General features: G+C 50.3%; 3 protein-coding genes across 3 annotated transcripts; 1 reads left to right on the top strand and 2 right to left on the bottom strand.

Annotated features, from left to right (window-relative positions):
• On the top strand, positions 1 to 1,646 carry PtA15_9A29 (uncharacterized protein; the record flags this gene model as incomplete). Its single annotated transcript, XM_053172494.1, has 7 exons — positions 1 to 200; positions 283 to 469; positions 577 to 660; positions 795 to 928; positions 1,020 to 1,052; positions 1,142 to 1,212; positions 1,279 to 1,646. 7 exons carry the CDS (start codon positions 1 to 3, stop codon positions 1,644 to 1,646), a joined length of 1,077 nt encoding a protein of 358 aa, XP_053023460.1.
• Positions 1,647 to 3,201: 1,555 nt separating this feature from the next.
• PtA15_9A30 (uncharacterized protein) lies at positions 3,202 to 5,379 on the bottom strand (the record flags this gene model as incomplete). The annotated part of the gene is made up of 1 exon (XM_053172506.1): positions 3,202 to 5,379. The coding sequence occupies one exon, from the start codon at positions 5,377 to 5,379 to the stop codon at positions 3,202 to 3,204; it is 2,178 nt and encodes a 725-aa protein (XP_053023461.1).
• An 82-nt stretch (positions 5,380 to 5,461) lies between these two features.
• PtA15_9A31 (uncharacterized protein) lies at positions 5,462 to 18,199 on the bottom strand (the record flags this gene model as incomplete). Its single annotated transcript, XM_053172516.1, has 8 exons — positions 5,462 to 5,602; positions 5,663 to 6,443; positions 6,508 to 6,885; positions 6,988 to 7,154; positions 7,304 to 7,630; positions 17,738 to 17,777; positions 17,876 to 18,024; positions 18,113 to 18,199. The coding sequence occupies 8 exons, from the start codon at positions 18,197 to 18,199 to the stop codon at positions 5,462 to 5,464; spliced, it is 2,070 nt and encodes a 689-aa protein (XP_053023462.1).
• Positions 18,200 to 25,521: the final 7,322 nt, after the last annotated feature.

Consider the following 25,521-nt stretch of genomic DNA (forward strand, 5'->3'; position numbering starts at 1 on the left):
ATGTGGGTTAAGGTGAAACAACCCGCAGACGACGTTCCTCCCGCGACAATGACCTCGGAGGCGGTTCCTCACACTGTAACCGTCAATGATTCCGCAAGGCAACTCCCGCAGCAGTTACCGAGTACAATATTTGCAATACCTTTTCCCAAGCCAGTACAGCACAACGCAAACGACGAAGAGCCGGTGCCCTTTTTACTCTAGTAAGTATCTGTGAAAGATGATTCTAAAAAAAAAAGAGAAATAATTGGGTATATAACAGTTTTAACCCGAGATATACTCTAGCACGTTCCCGCGTTCGGTGTACGAGAAGCCGCCAAAAGATCCGGTGACTGGCAAGCGCGGGAAGGAAAAGCTAGTGAAGAAGTTCGAACGGAAGTGGCAAGAGGAGGTCAAAGAAGGCCGTGATATCAAAAGAGGTCAACACAAAGCCGCCGGAAGGCTCAAGAGAGCCAAAGGCGCTATCGCCAGAGTCAGTATCTTTTTTGACCAATGGCCATTTTCCTGTGCTAGCACCTCCCATTCATTCTAGTAATTCGCTGTGCTCAAAACAAAATATCTGTTACTTTCATCAATCAGGTTGCAGCTTCAACCATCCAATGGCTGCCCAACAATGTGATGGAAGTTCTGGCTAGGCTACCACCTCCCAAAAAGATAGGAAAAGTGAGTTCAGCTTGGGCGTGACCTTATCGTTCTTACTTTCCAGGATATGCGGATCTCCAAAAGTTGATGGATTGTGAATAGCCGGACTAATATTTCTCCGTGCTAATGCTGGTTTTGTTCTCCGCGACCTCAAGGTTTCGATTATTTATCCGGAGTCAGTAGATATGCCTTGGTTCAACACGACCAATTTATCCAAACCTCAGATACAGAAACGCTTTTGGGACCTCCTGATGGAAGCCAAAAAGAGCGCAAAAACAAAGATCGCACTGTACATCAGCAAATCCTCCCCTATTTCATCCTACCATACCGCAGTTCGAGTGTTTGATGCGGATTCTGTTTATCTGTTTCCTGCCGACCAGGTCCGGATTTCTGTTGCCGGTCACTCTGGCCATGTAAGCAACTCCACTGACTCCAGCAGGTTGACTGCACATGCAGGCATATTGACCAGGTTTGTGGTTACATGGTCTTTCGGCCCATACAGTGATATACTGGTCATTGTCCCATTGTTCATATTCGAGATCAACTTGGCTTACTTTGTCACTCAGCTAAACGGTCAGTTTCTCTCATCGATTCTACTCATTCGTGTAGCTGCAAGCTCAAATTATTTGAGGCTGTCAGGCTCCAGAAAAACTAAACATTTCGCCGAGGCGAACAAGCAAGCCCAACAGGCGGCTTCACACGGCGAGGAGATGGATTCGGTTTTTGAATTCAAGGCCAGCCCAGCGGATCGGTTCACTGAAACAATGAAACATCTTTATACAATTTCATCGACCATTGATCCGATCAAGTTTCCGCTACATGCAGATCTGCCACCACCCAATTATACGCCTAGGAAGGAGATTGCAGCCGAGTTGATCCACATGTTTCAAGAATCACTCGATCCTGATGTGCTTGCTCGACATAACTTGGATGAGGAATTGGTCGCCCTTGATCTCGATCGTGCATTGAGGAAAGGGGCCAAGGAATACGTGAAGAAACTGAAGTGAACAACGCATCCATCAATGTCCCTGGCACCATCTTCAATCTTTTCATCTTCAATGTTTTTTTTTTTTTTTGCCACACTTTCATCACGGCGAAATAGTTTCTAGCAATTCAATCTAATCTATATCTTATACCCAAAAAGTGAGCAAAGACTCAACAACAGCCAGCCTTGTCCGCCTTTGAACTCACATCACATTTGGGTTTACATTTGGTAATGAGGTGTTTAACTGGTCTGATCTTTGAAATAGTTTTGAGACAAGGTGGATCATGATATTTTTGGTAAATAGAAGTCCATGCAAAACATATGCTGCACGAGTGGAAAAATAGGGCCAGTGGGGTTTTAGTGGATGACTTGATAATTTTGGGATCTGGAGACCACGCAGAATCTGCCAAAACCCAGACCCTTTTGTGTCCAAATCAAGTACATACATCCGCAAGGATTTGCAGATGTGACAGGATAAGTGGAGGGCTTCCTCATGTTGCCAGTTGGCATCTGATACAGAGCTCTAGACATCCCTTGAAATCCTAAATTCACACAGCTACCAAAAACAGTACCATCGTGCATACAGGAAGTTGTCCCGTCGTCCAGACTCAGTCACTTCACAGCAAACAGGTAACCGGAGTTCCTTTTACAGAAGCTCACAAATACACAGCTTTATGTTGAGCACAGTTAATGCTGCAGCTTTGGGCAGTCTGCAGTCTTGATTCTAAAGATTGATATGCAATCTGCTTTATCCAATCAGCCACTCAGAATATGGGTTATTCAAGAGGTGGTCTGTACAAGTTGATGGCTGCATTAGCCTATACAGAAGCTGCAAGCTTTGATTTTGACTCTGTTTTGAGGTGATTGGTGTTGCAAGGAGCACATTGGCCCATGGGATAGCTATTCCGCTGCCAATCCATGTGCAGCACTTGTAGTCGGGTCCTTCATTCACTGGCAAGTTGTTCACAATAAAATTGGCATATGTATGTAAGTCTATATTCGAAACCCAAATAATCTACCATCGTGTTGAAATTAAGCCACGGTTTTTGTTCTATTATGCAAACATCCCCAGCGTCGAATTAGAAGATGAATTAGCAGTGCGAATGGGCTGGGCTTTTGAGTGATTCGTGTGGATTGGAACCCCAGAAGAAAGAGGAAAAAAGCGTCCAAAAGAGGGAAAGATCTATGTATGATCAAGGCGGGGAGAGAGATGATATATAGCTGAAGGTCCTTCCCAGCCGCCGGATCCGCCCCCCGCCACGCACAACGCCGCCTGCACCAAAAAAACAAAAAAACCAAAGACGAAATAAAAGGCGATCGGCGGTCGCCCTGGCCACCATCGAGATCGCCGACCTGTATACCCCCGCCCAAAAGAAACGGCGCAAGGTCAGCCTCCGTCCCCGCGTTCTAGAGGAGGGGCCAGAAGCAAGAGATACAGACCATGCAGCTTCCCCGGCCGGCCGGAGAGATCTCCGCGCGCGCCAAGTCCGCCAAATGGGACAGAAAAGAAGACAGGCGTGCGAAAGCAAAAGCGGGGGAGGAGGCGTGTAAGCGGCAGGGAAGAACGGCCGGGCGGGTCAGGCGAGCAGGTTCTTGAGCAGGCCGAGCGCGACGAGCATGGCCTGATTCCACGCGAGGTCTCTGCGAGCCTTGCGGGGGGCGCGGGGGCCGGGGCCTTGGTTCTCCGGGTGGGTCTGTTCGGCCGAGCCCGGAGCGGGATGGGGAGGGGTGGTGAGAGGGTTGAGACGGGCGAGGAGGGCGAGGTTGAGGAGGCGGGCCTGGGAGAACTTGTGCAGACGGCCGTCGATCTCGGCCAGCCTTGCGGCCTGCCACTCCAGCTCTCCCTTCTCGCCCTGGACGGCCCCCTGCTCCTCCTCCCGGCGGGCGAAGAGCCTGCGGAGCCGGGCCAGGCCGGCGAGCTTCTTCTCGATCACCAGCGCCGCCCGCCGGACGCTCTCCACCAGCCTGGCGTACTCCGCCCGCTCGTCGGCCTCCGTCGCCCGATACCGTTGGTGGTCGGGGACCAGGTGGCTCTCGGTCTGCGTGTCGAGACTGTCGCGCACCACGCCGCTGCTCAGGAAGCGTGTTGTTTCTTCTCCTTCTTCTCCCCCAGGACGATCGTCAGGAGACGAGGAGGAGGAGATCTGGAGATAGTGGTCGCGGAGAGGGTCGAAGGTGAGCGCGAGCTCTTTCTGGGCCAGCAGGGGCTCGTTGAGCTTCATGTAGACCTGGAAGATCAGATGGAGATAGGCGACTGAGAATGGCCGATCGGGTGCCGATAGGGCCTCTCTTCCGAACCTGGCGAGCAGGGCCTCGTGGAGCTCCTTGATGAGGATCCAGTCGCCGACGGCCTCGGCAGCCTTGATGAGTGCCAGATACCCCTCGACGCTCTCCGTAGCTTCTCCTGGCCGGCCTTGGTAGTGGTTTTGTTGGCTGTTGGTGGTGGGACACTGCTCGATGAGCTTCTGGGAGATCTTGATGAGCATCGGCTTGGGTGCGCGGGTGGCGATGAGTGCGGCGAGGATGATGGTGGTGAGGAGGCCGGTGAGGACGAGCTTGTACTTGAGCTTGATCTCCCGGTCGAGCAGGGTGTGGAGCCCGGGCAGGTCGTGGTTGATGATCCTGCTCCAGGCCAGGCCGATGATGTGGCTGGATCGGAGCTGGCTCTGGTTCTCGGCCACCTCGCGGTCGATGAGCTCTGCCAGCTTCTCTGGCGGGGTTCCGACCAGGCTGAAGATCCGGACCATCTCGGAGACGACGATGGTCGAGGGCTTTGCGTGATGTGGCTGGTCTGTTGATGGTGGCTGGTAGACTCTCTTGATGAGCTCGATCAGCTGGGGATAGCCGAGGCTGGGGTGGTTAGGATCGATGGCGATGGGGGTGTGAGGAGGGTGGTGGTGGTGGTGGTTGATGAGGGATTTGATTCTGGAGTTGGTTTGCGACTCGAGCCACTGCCTGGTGTATCTGAGGTAGCTCTCGAGCTCGCGTTCGCCGAGCAGGCCGTGCTGGTCGAGCCTCTGGATCCAGCCGGCCAGCTCGACCGGCTCGAGGGCTGGCTGTGTGGGCAGGAGCAGGATGTCGAGCCAGGCCGAGAGCAGGCGTCGGTTGGGGGGGTTCTGTGGCTGCTGCTGCTCGAGCCATCTGGTGAGTCCGGCGGGGCCCTCTGTGCGGTAGAAGTACTTGGCGAGGACGGCGGCGGTGATTGGGCCGTGGGGCGGGGCGCGGGGTGGGAGCGGGTTGTTAGTGGCTGCTCGTGCGCAGATGAGGAGGGCGGTGGCCTGGTCGGAGGAGTGGGTGTTGTTGGCGGCTGCGAGTGCGAGGTCTGGGCGGTTGCGGATGAGGTAGATGGCCAGCAGGCTTTCGCGTGCGCTGTCGCTTGGTTTCCAGGCGGGGCGGGCTGTTCTGATCCGCTGAGCCTGTGCTGCGAATCGGCCGGCGATGGGTGTGAGGGGTGCGCCGAAGTCGAAGCGGGTGAGGAGTGCCCATGCGCGGTGGGGCTGGTTCCATCGGAGCAGGTTTTCGATGTATGCCTCGATGATGGTGATCTGGAGTGGGGTGGTGGTGGCTGTTGGTGTGCTGAGGATGGGTCTGATGATTCTGCGCATCAGGCCCATCCCTCGTCCGAGCTGGCCGCATCGTCGGAAGAGGCCTGGGAAGGAGTCCTGTTCGTCGGGGGGTGTTGTTGGGTTGTTCTGGTTCAAGTGCTGGCTGAGCTGGCTTCGGTGCTGCTTGGTCGTGCTCAGCAGTCGCCGCATCGGAGAAATCGAAATAATAAATAATATTTTATTTTATTTTTATTTTTTTTATTTTTTTATTATTCTAGAAACATTTACAACATCAGCCCATCCACCGCGCAACCCCGCCCTCCTCCCCCACCCCCCGGGCACACTCCGGGCTGCCAAACCCCTGCGCCCGGCAGTCCGGGCAGAACCAGTTCCCCGTCGGGTCCTCCGTCAGCCCCGCACACTGGTAGTGGAACTATGTAGACAAAAACATCAGCAGCAACACCCCCAACGCAGGCCGGCGGAGCAAACCCACCCATTCGATCGGACACGCCGCATTGTCGCACCCCACCATCCGCTCCCCATACACCGAGCCCTTGCACACGCAGTACGTCTTCGCCGAGGTCGAGCCCTCCGACGAGCTGTCGCCCCCCGCCCCCGCCGCATCCGCCGTCTCCTTGCGTTTGCGCGTCGGGCCCCCCGACCCCCGCTTCACCCCCCGCACCTGGCTCGCCTCCTCCCCCGCCGACTCGCCCCCGACCCGCTCCGTCTCCGCCCCCGCCTCCGTCTTCGACTCGCCCCGCCCACCATCCGCCAGCTCGTGGAGAGCCGCCGCCTTCCGCTGGCGCGCCTTCCCGCCCGCCTCCGCAACCTCCTCCAGCCGCACCCCGCCCTCCTTCCCAGCACCCGCCTTCCGCCCCCCGCCCTCGCCCGGCCCAGCCCCGCCCACGACGGCCTTCTTGCCCGGGTTCCCCCGCTTCTTCGGCGCCCCGCCCGTGCTGCTCGCCAGCCCGGCCCGCTTGGTGTATGCGCGCTTCGCAGGCGCCCCGCCCCCCGGCCCCGCCGGCTTGCTACCCTCCGCTTTCCCCGCTGGTCCTGCCGTCGTCTGCCGGACCCCGCCGCTCGCCGTCGTCTTGCGGCTCGTGCTGCCCGTCGGGACCTGCGTCGTCGGTTTAGTAGGATGCGAGGAGGGCGAGGCGAACTCGGTGGTGGTGGTGGACGCGATAGCACCCTGCGGCTCCGTCGTCGGCTTCGTCGAACTGCCGGAAGGCTCTTCGGCTGCCTGGGCCTGCTTGCCTGCCCCTCCGGCCGGTTTACTGAACCCCCACAAACATATCATCAGATCATCTATCATCGCCCACAACAGGGGAACCTGCTTACCTCTTGCGTGCTCTTTTCTTGGGGCCAGACAGACCCCCCGGTGGCGGTGTAGCGAACGGAGGCCACACCTCGACCTCCGGTTCACCTTCGCCGAGTCCAAAAGACCGTTTGAGTTTGGCGGCCAGCGCGGTGTGGAGTGGGTTGGGCGTGCTGTGGTGCTGCGGGTGTTGGGGGGCGACCATCTTCCCAGGAGGACGGGGCGGAGCACCGTGGTGGTCATCGGGCTGGATCCCACGCTGGTGGGCGTCGAGCATCGATTGGGAGTAGATGTGCTGGTCGAGCAGTTTGCTGCCCATCTCTGCTGGGGGGTGGTCTCGTCTGAACGGCGAGGGATCGTCGTCTGGCTGGTACGGGAGTCCCGAGGGTCCGAGGCGCGGCCTCTTGGGGAGAGGCAGGTGGCCATCAAAGGGACGGGTATGATGATGTTGTTGTTGTTGATGAGGGTGGTGGTGCTGGTGCTGGTTAAGCTGACGGCGGGGCGATCCCTGGTGGAAGTTGATGAATTCGCGCGTCGGGATCGACGGCGGACTGGGCTGCTGGAGGTTGGATGGGTTCGAGTTCTGCCAGACGCCGCCGATCGGCTTGGAGCGCAGCGAGCCCGTCAGTTTGGGGTAGCCCGTCGGGAAGCTCGACGGCGGTATCTTGCTCTCCAGCGAGGGTGGCAGGGAGGAGATCAAGAGTGAGGTGGTCGTATCGAGTTGTCGGATATGATGAGATAGCTTTTTGGTTTGTTTGTTTGTTTGTGAGCATACAGTTAGGATCTCTGGTTGTTCTTCTTGAGACATGGATGACTGACTGATTCACACGTCCCGTTGGCCACTCTGATCTTATCCTGGGCGCCCAGCTTGTACCGCTCGATATCGGCCATCATGTTCCTGAGGAGCTTCAGGCGCTCCTCGGGGGTGATCGACTGAGGCTGCTTGAGCGAGCCGAGCAGCTGGTCTAGGCCGGCGTGGAGCTGGTTGAGGGGCGTGCTGAGCACGGCATCGAGCTCCTTGAGGTCCGAGAGCGATCTGGTGAGCGAGGGCGGGATGGCGTCGAGTGTGTCGGCAAACCCCTGGACGAGATGGACTGACTCTGCGAAGACTTCGATGGCCAGCCGCTGTGATTCCTGGCCGGTTTGCTTGGCCTGCTGCTGCTGCTGCTGTTGTTGTCTTGGCTGGTGTTCTGGTTTGGTGGTGGTTTGTCGGTGGTTGCTGTTGTTGGGCTGTTGGTTTTTGGCTGTTGTTGCTGCTGCTGCTGCTGATGAGGCTGATTTGGGTGGCATGGTGTTGGTGTTGTGTGTGGCTGCTTGACTTTCGACCAATTTCACTAGAGTAGGAGGAACACAAAAGCTGTGACAGCTCAGCTGAACACCAAAAGCTGTGACAGCTCAGCTGAACACCATATTGTGACATCTCAACTGTGCACAATACTCCAGTACCACCCTCAAGACCTGTAAACTCAAGTAAGAGTACTGACAACTCATCAACAGACCCGTACATCTTATTTGTTCCCCTCACCTGTGAAGGCAAGGTTCTCATATCCTTCATCACTTCTTTTGCTGCCGCAGTGCCAGTGAGTACAGCATCAATTTCAGCACTGGGGGTGTTCAAAGCTGACTTGCGTAAAACACCTTAGAACCATAATATTGACAGCCAAAAAGATAATTGGTTACAACCAAAGACCTGAACAATGAAGTAGAGAAATGGTTCTAAAATCATGCATGAAAAATGTTTACTCAAAAGTATTGTGATTTTATGAGTCTATGTTTTGTAAATTCTAGGGTTTCAACTTAGAACAGTGCAGTGTTGTGTCTCATCAATGGGTTATGTATTGCACATTGGCTTGTGTGCTGGCTGATTCTGCAATCTCCTGTGTTTCAAATTCATAAACAAAAGTCTGACTGAGTCTGTCTGGATCTTGAGCAAAAGCAACATATAAAGCTGGCATTCTTCCTACCTTCACATTCACTCTCCAGTTTTCTGACTTTCCACCTCTTGAGAGGGAACTATTTTTTGGTGCTTCTCCACCTCACTTCACCAACCCCCAAACTAACCTTCACAGAACCACATTTGAGAAAATGCTTTACCAATTTATGATAATTGCTGCCCTTTGCAGTATTCCAGCCTTGATATCTGCACACCCTTTGGGTGAAAATGTCCTTCCTGTCAGTACACATCCTGTTCCCAGATTGGCAGATACTCAAATGGAACACTTTGAAGGCTCATCCAGTCACCATGGTAGCAAGTCTTTTCACAATGGCAAATCTCAACCCTGCTTCCCAATGACTGATTGTTCTATGAATCCAATGGCTCCAGGTTTAGGATCAGATCATGGGGAATCAAACATGGTGGAGAACTCCCATTTGGATGCTGTGGAAAACTTCAAAAGGGAATCAGCCTTAGTCCCTGTTATCTGGGAACCAAAGAGTGATTTGGAAAATGAGGAACGTAAGTCAAGCTTGCCAAATTTTTATTTGAGTCAAACTGATGAGATGGTTATAATATTTCTATTTTTTCATATTTCTTTTCAGACTTGAAGATTCATGGCGGTTCAGATGAAGTCATCAGGTGTAAGACAAACTTTCTCTTTGAACAGCTTGAAATTTAACACCATAGTAGCTAATAGTATGACCAGCTTGATTTATGAACTTATAGCCAAGTTGATTGGACTTGAAAATGATTCATCCCGCATCCAGAAATCATTTGAAATGTTTGAGATTCATCTAACAAAGGCATATGAGACTGGATCAACTAGATTCCACCAATTTGTTCAGGATAGTGAATTAGCCATCAAATTTCATAGAAAAATAGGCATCCTCCAAAGATGGAAGTTTGGGCAACTAAGTAGAGTGAAACCAGAAGCCTTTAAGCATGTGATACTGACAGACAAAAAACTCCAAAAATTCCCTCCTCAGATTCATGTTCCACATCTTGAAATTATACATACATTGGTTAACAAATGTGTTGAAGATATAAAACAAATCATGACTGGTTGTAAATCAGAATTCTACAGCTACAGCAACAGCTACATTCAAGGTAGATTCTCTGAAAAAAGACACATTCTCCAATATGTTTTACAAGAAATCAACCTTTTGTTCAATAATCAATTCATAGATGACAGAATGATAAGAGAAATCTTTCAAGCAGAAAAAAGTGTGTGGTTTCTAGGATATGCAAACCTCTGGCACTTTTTGGAAGTTGTATACCCACATGCTCAAGGAATGCCAAACATCACCCACCAACCTTTCTGGAAGTCAGAGTTCAAATTTCTTACTGGTGAGATTCTAGTTTTGCTTTTGACATGAGATTCTATCAGAATTATTTGCTGGCGTATCAGAAAATGACAATTTTTTTTTTTATGTTTGAAAATGAAAACAAAAAAACCACTATAGCCTTTGGTGAAAGGACTCAGTTGATGATGGAATTTGACTTTTTGATTGACCACTTAATGTCCCATGTTCACAATTCAGAAGAATTCAATAAATCAAATGAATGGATTGCCTTTGATGCATCATTTTTCAGGGAACACTACACTGACACACTTCATGATGAAAAGATGCAAGCCTCAAAATTAATATTCTTAGAATGGAATAATACCCACTTGGAGTTCATAATTGATTTCAAAAACCTTAGACACCTCCTGCTACAATCACTCAAGACAAACAAACTATCAATTTCAAGAAGTGTTTGTCAGATCATGTCATTTATTGAAACTCATATCTTCACAGGAATAACTGAAGAGTCCTTTGAACTAGAAAATCCAATATCTTCACTCCCGCTTACATTCTTTGGGATTTCAGATCAATTGGCTTTTGATCAGGAAAGCAGAGATTTCAAAAGCTTAATGAGCTTGATAGTTGGTAAATCCAGGCAATCGTATCTGCAATACATAGAAAATGCCACAAGGATACATCAAGAAATGAAACAAAAAACCATCCAGAAGAATTTTGTAAAACTCATAGAATTGGTTGAAAATCAGGCAGAAAAAAATCAACTCTTCTACAAAGATCCCAATTTGAAATCAATGAGAAGTGAGCTCTGCAAAAATAATGACCAATACTTCCTCTATCTAACATCAATGGCAAGCTATATCAGTAAAAAGGAAGTTGATGGTTTATTCACATTGCTTGAAGAAAACTACTATAGATAGTGATTGTTTTTTTATTTATTTTGGAGACCTCAATCTTCCAAAGACCAATTTCATTCATGTTTCAGCTCCAACTTATTCTGATACCTGAACCCTTGATCCAACACTCACAATCTGGTATTCCATGAAGAGTCAATCAACCAACGTTGTAAACGCTGCGCTGCGCTAAAAAAAGCGGTCATTTAGCGCAGCGCAGCGGTCACATGGCTACGTCCCAGAGGCAAGTAGCGGAAGCTGTTGAAAAAACCGCTGCGCTACTCGCTACGCGCAGCGGTTGACCGCTACCCACCCAGGGCAATTAGCAATAGCGCAGCGGAAGTGGAAATCCGCTGCGCTATCCGCTAATTTAGCGGATAGCGGAATTTGACTGCATGTTAAACCTCTTTTAACATGATTTAGACCATTTTCTTTCTTCTTTTTCAAACCGCTGCGCTACTTCTGAAGCGCAGCGGTTCAGCGCTATGTGACCGCTTTTTTTAGCGCGCTAAAATTGTCTTTTTTTTCCAGGAAAACAAAAAGCGGTTAGCGCAGCGGTCTGGCCGCTGCGCGCAGCGTTTAGCGCAGCGGCACAAAAAACCGCTGCGCTAACCGCTTCGCTGCGCTAAAAGCAGCGCAGCTGTTACAACGTTGAATCAACCCAAAAATATTACCAGATCATCAGCTCTATCAAACAGAACATAATCATAGAGCCCTTTCCTTTTATATTTTTCATCTTTCATTATTTTCCATTTTCTTTCTGTTTCAATGATTCAAAGAGAAATCCTCAAGATTTTTTTGATCAGATTTATACTAAAAAATATCTTGATTTTGTCTCAAAAAATTGTCATCAAAAGATTGAGATACTGCACCCCCTGTTGCAAGCTCCCACCATCATACTTCACAGCGCAACATGGCTCCAGCACTGCCAACATATTTGGCTGGGATGAAGTCATCCCAGTTTAACTGGGATGCACTCAACCAATTTAAAATGGTTTGATCTCATCCAATGAAATATAAACCCAAGGGGGGTACCTTGGATTTATATTTCATCAGCTGAGATCAACCAAGTTTAAATTGGTTGAGTTCATCCCAGTTTAACTGGGATAACCTCAACCCAGCCAATTATGCTGGCAGTGCAGGAAGAATGAACCATTGAGCCTATCCTAAGCATATGGGAGGTCCTGAGATGCTATCAAAGACAAGTTATTAAATATTGGGCTCTATGGGGTTCAATTCAACCTCCCTGAAATTCTAATCTGTGCACTGGAACAGACTGGATTTATGATTCAGTCTACTTCAGCACTTATCTGACAGAAATCACCTCATGTGATCCCAAAGAATAATCATGGTTGTCCCCAAACGGGTACTCAGTACCCGTTTGGCCCTACAGGTACCCACCGGCGGGTGTCCAGAGTGTGAGAATTCACGCCTATGTGAACGGCATCTTTCTCACAAAGTGAGAAAGATGGACCTATGTAACCTCCAATCTCCCAGTGTTAGACTGGGCTTGCGCGTGCACAGCTGTAGACTGAGAATCCCTGCAATATTTTTCAAACTTAGCTAAGTCCCTCAATTGGAGGCGTGGGAGCGCTTTCGCGAAGCAACCCTCCAAAGGAGGGACTTACACCCTACCTCGCAAAGCAGTAGGCAGCAGATTTCTGTTTTCAGCCTTTTTTTTCTTGTCCCTCCGTAGAAACTACCCAAGGACAGCTGGGGCCAAGTCAACTGCTCCAAGAGGTAGCCAAGAAGCATGGCTCTGCTGGTTTTTTTTCTTTTATCTGTAACACTTGAACTTAATTTTTTAAAAATAATGTAAGAGCTGCTAAGTTTTGACAGGTGTCAAAAGTATGGCTTTGACCAAGGCCTGTTTGAACAATGCCCTCTCAAAACCCATGAACTACTTTTTGTTTCATTTGGGATTCAAGAGAGTTTTTGGAGGGATCTGACCCCAGGAAGGGGGCTGGTGCAAGTGCTGATGTAGGCGGACAATTCTGTCTGCTCAGATTTTCGATGGCTTTGACTTGAGTCAAGATATAAAGAGTTGAAGATTTTGAAAATTTTCCCCGGCCAAATGGGATTTCTGCTGCCTCCTGTTTTGTGAGGTAGGGCATAAGTCCCTTCTTAGGAGGGTTTCTTTGCAACAGCGCTCCTGCACCTCCAATTGAGGGACTTAGCTAAGTTCGGATGTTTTTGAAATCACTCTCATGTGAAACCTGCTGCAATCCCGCCTGGCTTTGACTTGTACATTGCCCGCCTGTCACTCCACACCGCTACTACACTCCAAACTTTGCCCCCACACTCCAAACCACATAAGTAGCTGCAGTCGTTATAGCCAGTCCAACTCCTGGGTTCAACCCATGGATCACAATACTATCAGCTCTAACCCAACTGACTGGTCTGCCTGCATCATCCACGGGCCACGTGACCTCTTGCCGGGAATCCAATCAAGAAGTCAATGTGCATCTGGGTCTTCACAAATCTGTCAATGGCCGGGGACGGGAGGAGTGATGTTACAGCCAATGGAGCCAATCTAAGTTGGCTGATGGTTTTGCAAGCCAAGGAGACCGACTTCTGCCAGCGCTCCCCGACCAAACACACTTGCCATTGACAACAACACACCCAGTCTCACCCTTGTCAAACAAACCAAACCAACACCACCACTGCCTTTGTTGATGCTGTCCGGCGCCACTGCTGCTCAGTCTTCTGTTACTTCCTGGTGGGCATTTTTTTGCTTCCATCACAAAATCATCTGAATTCAGTCCTCAATCAAATCATATTGAATCTTGGCAAATAACCAACCAATTTTCTGCATGAGCAAGAGAAAAAGGCGATCTCAGAACTATTTCTCACACAAGACAGGTGCATTCCTTCAACTATCAAAACTGCGCTAACAAGTTCCAAAACGATTGAATGGAGGACGGCTCTTAAGGAGCTTTCTGAGTGTGCCAGTGTATTTGGGGGCGTTGTCTGTCCAAATGTGCTTAGGATAGGGACCAATTGATGTCTTGATGTTTTTGATCCACTCCATTATCTGTGACGCGAATTGGTCTCTGCTGGTCAGAATTGCCGTCCAGATATAGGTTGTCGCGTGATCTCTCAAGGTTAGAAGGTAGTGCTTCCCTGAGATATCATATGGGAATGGCCCTGCGACGTCAGACACTAACAAATCCAAGGGCTCATCTCGCGGGATTAGAGAGTTTGATCCCAGAGACTTTTTGTCAAGAGCCTTTGATTTTGCACATTGATTGCAGAAGAATGATTTCCAGGTTTTCTTCTCAAGTTCTTCGGGGAAATGGATCTTTAAGTATTTCCTCACAACTTCCTCTGAGACGTGACCAAGACGCAGGTGCCAGAGATAAGGATCAAAAGATGGGGTTGAAGTGATTTTATTTATTTCAAACACTTCACTACACATAGCTATGTACCAACAAAAGTTTCTGAAGTGGGTCATAAAAGAAACGTTTGATGGCCTAAGAAGCATAGCCGTTTGTCCCAAAAAGTTGAGGCGCCATCCAGAGTCTGTCAGACAACCAACTGAGAGAATCAAACCATTGACTCCGGGGCAATGGTAGACATTGTCAATCCCAATCGGATCCTTCAATGTATTGATCTTACCCTTGAACCTGACCACAACAGTACAATTAGCGACTGCAAGGGAGATTGTCCTTGGTATTGCTAGCTCTTCTTTTGTGATCCAAGCCGTCTCCACTCGTTCTTTTTCTGCACACATTTCTGGGATGGCCCTTGCTACCGCCGCAGAAGCCTAAGGTCATCTTGTAGGCCCTTGTGGTCCCTACCTGCCGGTAGGTTTTCACTGGGGCCGGTGTTTGGGTCTCGGCGGAGACCATTTTTACATGCTATATTCCATTCCTGCTCTAAGCATTCTGACACCCACTCTTTGTTAGACTTGATGGTCCTGATATAGTGATAAGCAATGTCAATAAGACTTGTCATCCCAGGATTACATACAAGCATAACGGCGGATAATCTCTAGACTAAATGAGCCCAGCATGCATCAGTGCACTTAGATTAGTGGTTAAAGCAACACTCATGAAGTTTAGAGTCATGGGTTCAATTCCCATAGTGCACATCTATTTTGGTTTCTGACACTTGCTCTAAATCCTTTAATAATATATTTTCTCTTTCTTTTCTTTCTTCTTCTTCTAGTTTGTCTCTTTTCTCTTTTGCGTCTCTTTGATGTTTCTCAAGATTTGCTTTATGGTTGAATCGCTTGCTACTTCCAGCACCAGACATCCACCCAAGTTGTTTTCAATGTTAAGTACAATTGAGTACCCTGAGCCGCTAAGAGCGGGCTTTTACACTGCCAGCATATTTGGCTGGGATGAAGTCATCCCAGTTTAACTAAGATACTCTCAACCAATTTAAAATGGGTTGATCTCATCCAATGAAATATAAAACCAAGGGGGGTACCCTGGATTTATATTTCATCAGTTGAGATCAACCAAGTTTAAATTGGTTGAGTTCATCCCAGTTTAACTGGGATAGCCTCAACCCAGACAACTATGCTGGCAGTGTTAACCTATAAGGATGTGAACCTGACAATAAGGGACATGTCGCGTCTGCATAGGCGCGGCACGGGTATTCACTCCAAACTCGGTTTGATTGCTACTCACCTGACGATAAGGGACATGTTGCATCAGCACAGGCGCAGCACGGGTATTGACTCCAAACTTGGTAAAGAGAGAGAAAAGGAGCCAGTACCCGGCTCTGCCAGGAGTAGATTAGGTACAATTAGAGCGCCGCGGTAACTAGGTCAAGGATGATGATGAACTAAGTTACGCGCGCCTACAACTCATGTACTAACTCTGTTTGCACTCTTGGCTACCCCCTGCTACCCCTAACTCTAACAAGAGGGATTTCAAAAATATTGGAGGGATTCTCAGTCTACGACTGGGCTCGCGTGAACGCGCGAGCCCATTCTAACACTGGGAGATTGGAGGTTACATACATAGGTCCAACCCCCTTGGTGACCGTAACAGCGGGTACCCAGGGACCTGGAAGCGCCTGCCGCGGGTATTTTTGGCGGGTATCCAGGTACCTGGTGCTTTTTTGCCCAAAATCCCGCACCCAGACCCAAACACGGCACCCGTGCGCGGGTACCCACCCGCGGGTCCACTTGGCAATCTCTAGTGGAGGACTTCCCATCAGCTAAATTGCTTAATCTAGAGGGACAGGCTAAACCTTACTGGCTGGTGAAAATTGATTGATATCAAGTTTTCACCAGCAAACAAGGTTTAGCGGTATGGCGCTTCTACCTGTGCGCGGTAGACAGCGGGCTGAGGGGATGGTGCAGAAAAAGCTGCCCTCGTGGTTGATCCGGATGTGAGTCGTAGAATCAGAAAGATAGTGCTATAAGGAGGTAGGGATTTTGAGAGGACGCGGGGAAAGGAATACCCCTAGGCGGTTTGAGGTTTTAAGGGAAGGAAAAGGGGTTAGGGAATTCTTTTTGTGAAAAATATGCGGGAAAAGGTTTGGAACTATGCGCGAGGTGCGTTGGGAAAAGAAACTCAGACAGGATTGATAAACTCAGGGGTATCGGGATCTCAAAAAACTCAGACAGAAAAATAAGCTCCAAAATCGTGATGATACTTTTCTCGGATCCAAAAGAGGTACCATGCCGACCCCTCCTCCAAGTTTGGCTGAACTTAAGCTTAGGGTCGGTGACAGACCATGCGACAGGCTGCGCGACAGGCCCTCGTGCCCACCGCGCGCGCGCTACAACCGGGAAAGACGGAGAAGAGCAGAAACCACAACACAACAGAAACACCAAACAACAAACAAAAGGAAAGAAACAAAACACATCCAACCCACCACCTACACTCCCATCCAACGCGCGCCAATGAGAAACAAAAGAGAGAAAGAAAACAAAGAAGAAAAAGAAACAAAAGAAAAGAACAGGAAACAAAAACAAGGAAACTGAAAACTGGAAAAAAAAAGAATGGGAGAGAAACAGCAAAGACAAGGGGATAGAAGGGGGAACCAAGAGAGCCAGACTGAGTCTTGATCCTGAAACGCCGGGGCTTGATGAAACCGTGTATCATGATCCTGAGAGGGGGTGATTTCTTGATTTTACGCCTTTTCACGGCCTCCACCAGTTTGATCACCACAGCGGCCTCCTCTAAATCAAGCCTTTTAGGCGACGGGAAGTCCTCCAGTAAGATTGCATTTTGAGAGAACTTGGGGGTACTTTTCCATTTTCCTTTTTGCATTGTCTCTACAATGTGAAGGGAGACCATTGTGAAATTATTTTATTTTGCAACCATAGTTGGCACACATCAGGTATTTATCATGGCCCTGACCCTCAGCGACCCACCGAAGACCTGCCTCTCAATTCCGAGAAACAGACTCAGAATTTGGGAAAAGTTGAGTTTGAAAAATAGAAAGGGTGTGAAGTGTTGAAGGAGAGCGGGCACTGCCACTGGGTTTGCAATTAGGGTTGCTCCGTGGCACGTGCCAAATTTACGACATCTTGGCAATCTTTTAAGGTGCCAGTTGTTTCAACATCATTCCAAGTCCACATGTGGTTGCTGATGCAGCATTTGATTGTTTGAAGTATTGTTACCTTGAGACTTGAGTGACAAAGAAGCTATGAAATTGACAAGCTTTCAGCCCGGACATTGGTCCGGGATGAGAAAATTCACATTTGATCATTTACAACACATTCTAATTGCAAAACCGGCCCAATGTAAAAATGCACCCATCAACCCAAAAAAATAATTTTACAATGGAGTCTGATTTGAAGACTGCGTTGTAAACCAAATAATGGAAAGAAGACATTGTGAAAATACACCTGTACACGCAAAATGATCAAAATTACCAGTACCTCTGCACAATGAACCGACATTGTTAAAATCCACCATGTAAAACTATAAATTTTCTATTTTACGGGGCAGTCAATCTCTTCGAGTTGGGCCGAGTGTTATGTAGTGGATTCACTCTATCAGGAACGCGGGGATGCCTTCTTCTAATCAGGGAAGAGCTGAAACAAATTGAATTCACTATTCCCAGGTCTTCAGACTTCACTAAATGCAAAAGTCTTGGGGAACTGTAGTACAAATTGTGTGAACCAGTTGATCGGACGATGAGTAGGGCAACATACATACAACCGCGGATCAAACACTTGAAGAAGCTCGCTAGGTCTGATAAACCGCCGAGATCGCGCGGGCTGGGTTCAGGAGAAAGTCAAAGGACTCAATTCATCTGGGTTAGCTTTAAGGCTTAGGAAAGCTTCACTTACGAATGAAACATGTGCCAGGAAAGAGCATCAGCAGCCAGGGCTGCACGATGGCCTGCACGTTCTGTCAGCTCCAGAGCATGAATCACATCCCTGGCATATAGAACAGCATGCGAGCGGGCGGCGCTTTGAAAGAGTTCGCTGAGAGATAGCTCGAATTAAAGGATACAACCCAGTCAGCAAAGACTCGGTGGAAAGATAATTTTCTAGGCCTTTTAACTTCAGGATTCGAAAGCTCACAGTGGGGTCTTGATTGGGGCGGGCAAGCGCCATAGCATTGTGGAATAGGCCGAATGCCACGATGATGAGGATGATGGATGAGCGCATTTTAAGGTAATGATTGTTTCTGGGACGTTGCGGTTTTGATGTGGATTTTTGATGGTGGGCTCACAATGGGTGGGATGCTAATTGCGGAAGCCCACACCGGTGTAGCCGGGCTACAGATACCAGACGCGTTACCACCCGTTCTGGAGGCGAGACGCAGGAGGCGCACCCGCCTCCCTCGCCTAGTTCGGACTAGCTCCGGAGTTAGGCTAGCGCCTCCCTTCTTTCCATCTTGCTACAGCCGCAGGGGTCTTGTCCTGTACGGCTGTAGTGTCTGTTTGCACCCCTGTATTCAGGGTAGTTTGTTTCTCGTGTTTCATCCTTGAGGCCACTATATAAAGTGGCCTCTCTCATGTTGTAGGGGTTTCCCCAGTTCCTTTTTTCCCTCTCGAAATTCAGAGGATTTTCTCGTCACTTTCGCGTTGTGCTCCGCTAGGCCTCTCAGTTCCTGAAGAGCCCCGCTTCAGTGGTAGCGAGAGCTATATATTTTTTTCGACTTCACTTCATACGAAAGAAAAACTTCATTACACTATTACATCCCGAACTATATACCTTTCTACTCAAAAATTTTTCTCATCTCGGTCGCTAGCCGGTAAAATTCGTCCATCCAGCAGAGTTGCGGTTAGTCGCAGAACTTTCTTTTACCAACCTAGTTAACCGGATCAGAGGCCAGATTGGCAGAGTTCCGTAGTAGCGTACTTCTTTCCTTGGAGTATCAATCTGTTTCAAAGAGATCGGAGCCTCTGGGGTTGAGGTTTAGCACAGTCAGAATCTTGTTTCTACAAGTACACCAGACAAAGTGGACATCAGATAGCTTACTATCTGTATCCCACCTACTTCTTTTCGCGTTTCTTTAGATGTCGAATTTAGGAAAAGTCCAGCACAGCCCAAAAGGGAAGAGGCCCGCGCCAAAGCCCGAGTCCGAACCCCCTTTTGAAATGCCCGCGGATCCCGAGAATGGCGAAGCCTACTCGGAGGAGGAAATAGCGGCGATGAACGAGCAACAACGTCAGTGGTTCTACAAGAACGAACACCTCGAGTTGCCAGAGGAAGCCTCAGAGGATCTGATTGATTACGAGTCTGAATCTGTAGGTTCTTCAGCTCAAGCTTCTTCCTCAAAGACCGTCGGGAATATTGAAGCCCACTTGGCGAGCGCTTTCCAGGACATGAAGGTCGACGATCGCCCGCAAGGCCATGGGGCCCAGTTGCCTCGTGCACCACCGGCACCGTCCGTAGATCACCACTCGGCTTATGCCGGAGCGCCACCCGCGGCTGCATCGCAGCACCAGCGTGCGCCAGTCGAGCCTCTCCCGCTGCTCGAGCTGAAATACGAGGAGGATCCGACCCGTGCGTTGAAAGGTTGGCCGGACAAAGATTGTCCGAAGTTTACAGGAGCTCCGGGCGAAAGCGCCCCGGATTGGCTTGATACCGTGGCGATGCTCTTGGGGGACCGCTTGGCGCACCCTGGCATTTGGCATCGTGTTGCCGGTCTTCGTCTCAGTGGCAAGGCCTTCCGCGATTGGAAGGCAGCGTTAGCAGCTGGAACCCGACCCGCGACCTGGGAGCAGTTCCGAGCCTGGCTCCTTCGCTTAAACCCGTTGGGGTCCACGCCGGCGATGGTGTCGGCGGAGTTGAATAGGTTGCGCCAACAACCTAACGAAGCGGTCCAACTGTTCTACGAGCGGTTCTGCGATTGGCAAAGTCGGGCGAGGACGATCAACTTCGCCCATGATGAACAGACGGCGTTCATCCAGCGTCTTAACCCCGGCCTCAGCAAGAAGGTGTCGGAGTTCGTTTCAACGCAGACCGTCCTCGGGAATCCAGTCTCGATGGATACGGTCTTCATGCAGGCGGTCGCGAATGACGAGCATTATCGGGAGGCGCAAGCTGCGCCGGTTGCCGGAGGGTCGGGTTTTGGTAAGCACCGCGCCAAAGGGCAAGGTGGCTCCAACCGAAAGAAGACAGATTACGTCTGTCACAACTGTAAGCAGTCGGGCCACCCCGCAAGGAAATGCCCGGAGCCCAAGTCTGATTCCCAAAAAGCTTGGGAGGTGGCCAACCAGGCCAAGAAAAAAGAAAAAAAAGATTAGTCGGTGAGGAATCGTCTCTCCCACCGACATTAGTTGTATTTTCTTCTCCTGAAAGCAATCCTATTTCTATTGAGAAGAACTTACCAGAGCCTCATTGTGTGCAAGAGCCCCGTGAGATTAAGTCAGCTGAGATTTGTGCTAGTCGCCCAGGCATGGGGACAGCCACATCGGATGAGCCAAGTGAGACCGGCAAGGAGCCGCAGGAATGCGCCGCCGATGTTGTGAGCGATTGTTTGTGTATCGATGGTTGCCATTCAATCGAATACGCGCCTGATGAACCCCGAGGAGTTCGCGCAGAGTTCCATCACCCTTTTGAGGGCCGCTTGGCCAGGGTCCTCCTCGATACCGGCGCTGGCTCGTCGTATGTATCGAATTCTTTTGTTTCGAATTTAGGCCTGCTGATCTCTCGTTCTCCCGAGTCCTTCAAGGTTACCGGAGCCTTCGGAGACCGGATATCGGATGACCGATTGGCGACCGTTCGTTTCAATTTGGCGGGAGTAGATTTCGCAGTTGTTTGTCGAGTAGCGCCGTTGTCTAGCTACGACGTTATTCTGGGCCGGGATTGGATCGCGTCCAACGTCGTTTCAACTGATTGGGACACGAATACCTGGCACCTGAGGGACGGAATCAGTAATGTCGTCCAATTTTGTTTAGCATCGTCCTCAGTCTGTAGTTTGTTGTCTCACGAGCTAGCAGTTATGACTGATGACGAAGAATCGTTCTTACCTAGATCGATCCGGCGCCACGAGTTTTACGAAGGTGCCCGGGAGTCCTTCATCTGTTTGATGGAATCGGAGGGAGTCGCCGGCCCTCGAGACGAGCAACAAGTGGGTCTACCTACCTTGTTCGGGCCGGATGCCGAGCTTCGAAAGTCGTTGCAGTTATTAATAACTCGCTTCGGAGAGGTCTTCGGACCCATTGCTAAGGTCCCGGATAAGCCGAGGACCATAGAGCACTTAGTAAATACCGGTGATGCGGCCGCGGTCCATCAGCCGGTGCGGCAGTTATCCCCGGCTTTGTTGGATACCCTCAAAGACCGGTTGGCAGGGTTGCAGGAGGCGGGCTTCATTCGTCCTTCAACGTCTGCATGGTCCTCGCCCATAGTTATGGTTAAGAATCCCACTTCAGGGAAGGTTCGTCTTTGTGTAGACTATCGCAAAGTCAACGCACTTACGAAGAAGGATAGGCACCCGTTGCCCATAATTCAGGAGTGTTTCGATGCTCTGCGGGGAGCTCGGTTCTTCTCGAAGATCGATTTGCAGCAAGGTTTCCACCAGATGAAAATCGCGGAATCAGACGTCCCTAAAACAGCGTTCGGGACGAAGTATGGCCACTTCGAGTGGTTGGTGATGCCCTTTGGGCTGGTTAACGCCCCGTCGACGTTCCAGCGTATGATGACGCAGATCCTCCGAGTGTTTATTGACGTTTTCGTCCAGGTCTACCTGGATGACATTCTGATTTACTCCGCGTCGGAAGAGGAGCATGTGCGACATGTAGAATCGGTTCTTGAGGTGCTTCGGCGCGAAGAGCTGAAGTGTAGCGGCGCCAAGTGCGCCTTCGGCCTTCGTGAAATCCAATACGTCGGCCATATCATCGGGTTTAATTCAATTCGCCCGATGGAGGAGAAGTTGAGCTGTGTCAGAGACTGGCCGAGACCACAAACAGTCTACGATGTTCGTTCGTTCCTAGGTCTGTGTGGATTCTACCGGCGTTACGTGAAAAACTTCGCCAAAATCGCCGGTCCGTTGCATGATCTCACGGCCGGTGGAGTAACCAAGCGGCAGTCAGTCCAATGGCTGCCGAAGCAGGAGGCGGCTTTCCAGCAGTTGAAAACGGCGCTGGTCAGCGCACCAGTCCTCCTTCTTCCAGACGTCCTGAAAAGGTTCGTCATGGAAACCGATGCGTCGGATTTCGCCATAGGCGCAGTGCTGTTGCAAGACGGCGAGGACTTGCTGCTGCACCCGGTAGCATTCGAGTCGAGTAAGCTTAATAAAGCCCAGATTAACTACCCTGCTCAGGAAAGGGAGTTATTAGCCATCATCCATGCGTGGAGAAAATGGCATATTTACCTGGATGGGGCCGTAGAGACTACTGTCGTCTACACGGACCATGCCTCGTTGGCGTACTTAAAAACGCAGTTACTCCCGACGAAGCGCCTCTTGCGCTGGATCGAAGAATTTGCCGAAATGGACATTGACGTCCGATATAAGAAAGGGGCCGACAATGTCGTGCCCGACGCCCTTTCGCGTAGAAGTGACCTCGCTTTGCTAGAGGAAGTGACAGAAGGCCTTCATAAGTCAGACTGGCCTCTCATAATCCCTTATTTGATTGAAGGGAGAGACTTACCAACCGGGATACCGGAGCGCTTGATTATCCGGGCGAAGGAGAATATCGAGCTGTTCGAGTACGACCCTGACGACGAAACCTTGATGTACCTGGGCCGTCGGGGATTGCAGGAACGGTCTCCGTTTATTGCGTTTGCGTACCGGTTCGATCTTCTGAGGTCAGTTCATGACGAACTCGGCCATCGCGGCAGAGACTGCACCCTGCAGATCCTTCGGGGTCGGGGTTGGTGGCCGAGGAGATATGACGATGTTCAAAGTTACATTCGTACATGCGAAGCGTGCCAAATTCACGAAAGGCCGCATGCATCCCAAGAGACCGGCCTCCAGAAGCCGCTGCCGGCTGTTCTGCCGTTCGAGCGGTGGTCTTCGGACCTTATTCAGATGCCGGAGAGCCACAAACACCACTACAAGTGGATCTTAACGGCCATCGACCACTGCACGTCGTGGCCCGTAGCGGTCCCGCTGAAAGAAGCTTCAGCAGCGGCCATAGCTCAGGCCATCTTCAATGAGGTGATTACACCTTTCGGAGCACCTCGAGAGTTCCTTACCGACCGCGGATCGAACTATCTGTCCGCAGGGTTTCAAAAGTTCCTGGCCGCCGCCGGGACAAAACCTGTCCGTACCTCGGGTTACCACCCGCAGACAAACGGAAAGTCAGAGAGATTCAATGGAATCTTAGAAGCAGCTCTGTTCCGCATGAACAAATCCGGGGACCCTTCGAAATGGGAGGATGTTTTCCCGGCAGCCCTGTTCTCCACACGAATTCATGTGAGTGACAGCAGTGGATTCTCCCCTTTCGAGCTCCTCTACGGCGTCAAGCCGAGGTTGCCTCAGGACCGTCGGCGTATGATAGCCGCGGAACCAGCCCTTCCAGGGGTGGAAGAACTCAAGTCGCGCATAGAAGAGCTGAATAAGACCAGGACGGTCGCCTCCGGCAACACTGCTGTGCGGGCGCTTAAGAATAAAGAAGCGTTTGACGCGAAAACGTCTTTCGCTCGAGACTTAGAAAGTCTCGTAGAAGGGCAAGCTGTGAAGCTTCGCAATGAAAAACACACCAAGGGACAGCCGCGGTGGTTTGGACCTTTCATGGTCAAAGCAGTCCTAGAAAACAATGTCTACATTGTCGAGGACCACGAGGGGGTCGAATACCCTAGGCCCGTCAACGGGAATAGCTTAAAGCCTGTAGCCCTGCGTTCTCTCATGGTGAACGACATGTGGGCTACCCCGCCTGCGATAGCGCAGCGCGAGAAGAGAGCCGATGCCAAAGTGGCGCGGGATCTCATTAAAAAGACCAAGTCTATTGCCAAGACTAACAAAAAGCCCTCAGAGTTACCTGAGGCACCCAAGTCGCGCTCTGAAGCTCCCCCGGCTCAGCCGCCGGGAAGAAGGCTCCGGCTCCGTCTAGGACCGCCGCCACCAGGGTCCGGGACGGCCCCCGTTTAGAGGGGGGGATGTTGTAGCCGGGCTACAGATACCAGACGCGTTACCACCCGTTCTGGAGGCGAGACGCAGGAGGCGCACCCGCCTCCCTCGCCTAGTTCGGACTAGCTCCGGAGTTAGGCTAGCGCCTCCCTTCTTTCCATCTTGCTACAGCCGCAGGGGTCTTGTCCTGTACGGCTGTAGTGTCTGTTTGCACCCCTGTATTCAGGGTAGTTTGTTTCTCGTGTTTCATCCTTGAGGCCACTATATAAAGTGGCCTCTCTCATGTTGTAGGGGTTTCCCCAGTTCCTTTTTTCCCTCTCGAAATTCAGAGGATTTTCTCGTCACTTTCGCGTTGTGCTCCGCTAGGCCTCTCAGTTCCTGAAGAGCCCCGCTTCACCGGCGAGGAGGCGGTGTTTCCCGAAGCAGGGCTCTCCCGTGGGTGTCACCTGCGAGGAGCAGCTGATGTGTAAAAGCTTGCTGTTTTCCGCGCGTGTGCATTTTTTTTTTCGACCCAATTTTTTTTTTTCACCCCCGAATATTTTTTCCCCCGTCGCGGAAGCCCTGGTCACCCCCCGGCCTCCTCAGCTCACCAACAACCCCGGCCGCAAACCATTGATACCGCCAACGATCAATCCCGCTAAACCTTGGCCGCATACAGTTGGAACCATCCAGTGAAAAAATAGATCAACTGGTGAGTGTATCTTCCAATTTGATTCAGCATTCAGAAGATATTGCTAAATCTCATCTCCGTGTACTGGTTTTTTTTTGTGATTTGTAGAAATGGGTTATCGGAAGTACTCTGCAGAGTTTAAATACTCAGTTATCAGAGCCGCACTCGATGGGAAGACTCTAGATGAGATCAACACCTCATTAGCGTCTTCAATCAGTGTAGACTCTCTTCGTCAATGGACAAGTCTGTACGAAAGGACGCAAGCCGTTGTATGTGATCCCTCCACGTATCAAACCCGAGGCCAGCCATTTGAATTACTGGACAAAGATCTTGATTTCATCAAAGAGATGATTGCCAAAAAACCCACTATGTATCTCGACGAAATCCAGCGGGCTTTAGTCGAGGAGCATGGGATATTGGTCTGCCTAAAAACTATCTCTAAAGCCCTTCACGAGTGACTAAAGATGTCCAAAAAGACCATTAGAACTGTAAACTCACGACAGGACCCCAAAGCCAGGGCTTTTTACATCTCGCAGATCAGTTGTGTGCCAACCTCGTATCTGGTATTTACAGGCACGTAATTTCAATCTGTTGTACTGATCGGCACCTTTTCTAATTTGAGGCCTTTCTTTCTTTCTCTCTTAGATGAATCGGGGGTCTTGCTTGAGGTAGCAATGCGAACCAGAGGCTGGGCTCCGGTTGGCCAGAGAACCCCAAGGGTGCCGCACGAGAGGAGCACCCATCAGTACAATGTCATCCCAGCTATTGCCTCCGATGGCTTGGTAGCGCACATGGTCC

This window comes from Puccinia triticina, chromosome 9A (genome assembly GCF_026914185.1).
Source record: "Puccinia triticina chromosome 9A, complete sequence".
Taxonomy (NCBI): Eukaryota; Fungi; Basidiomycota; class Pucciniomycetes; order Pucciniales; family Pucciniaceae; genus Puccinia; species Puccinia triticina.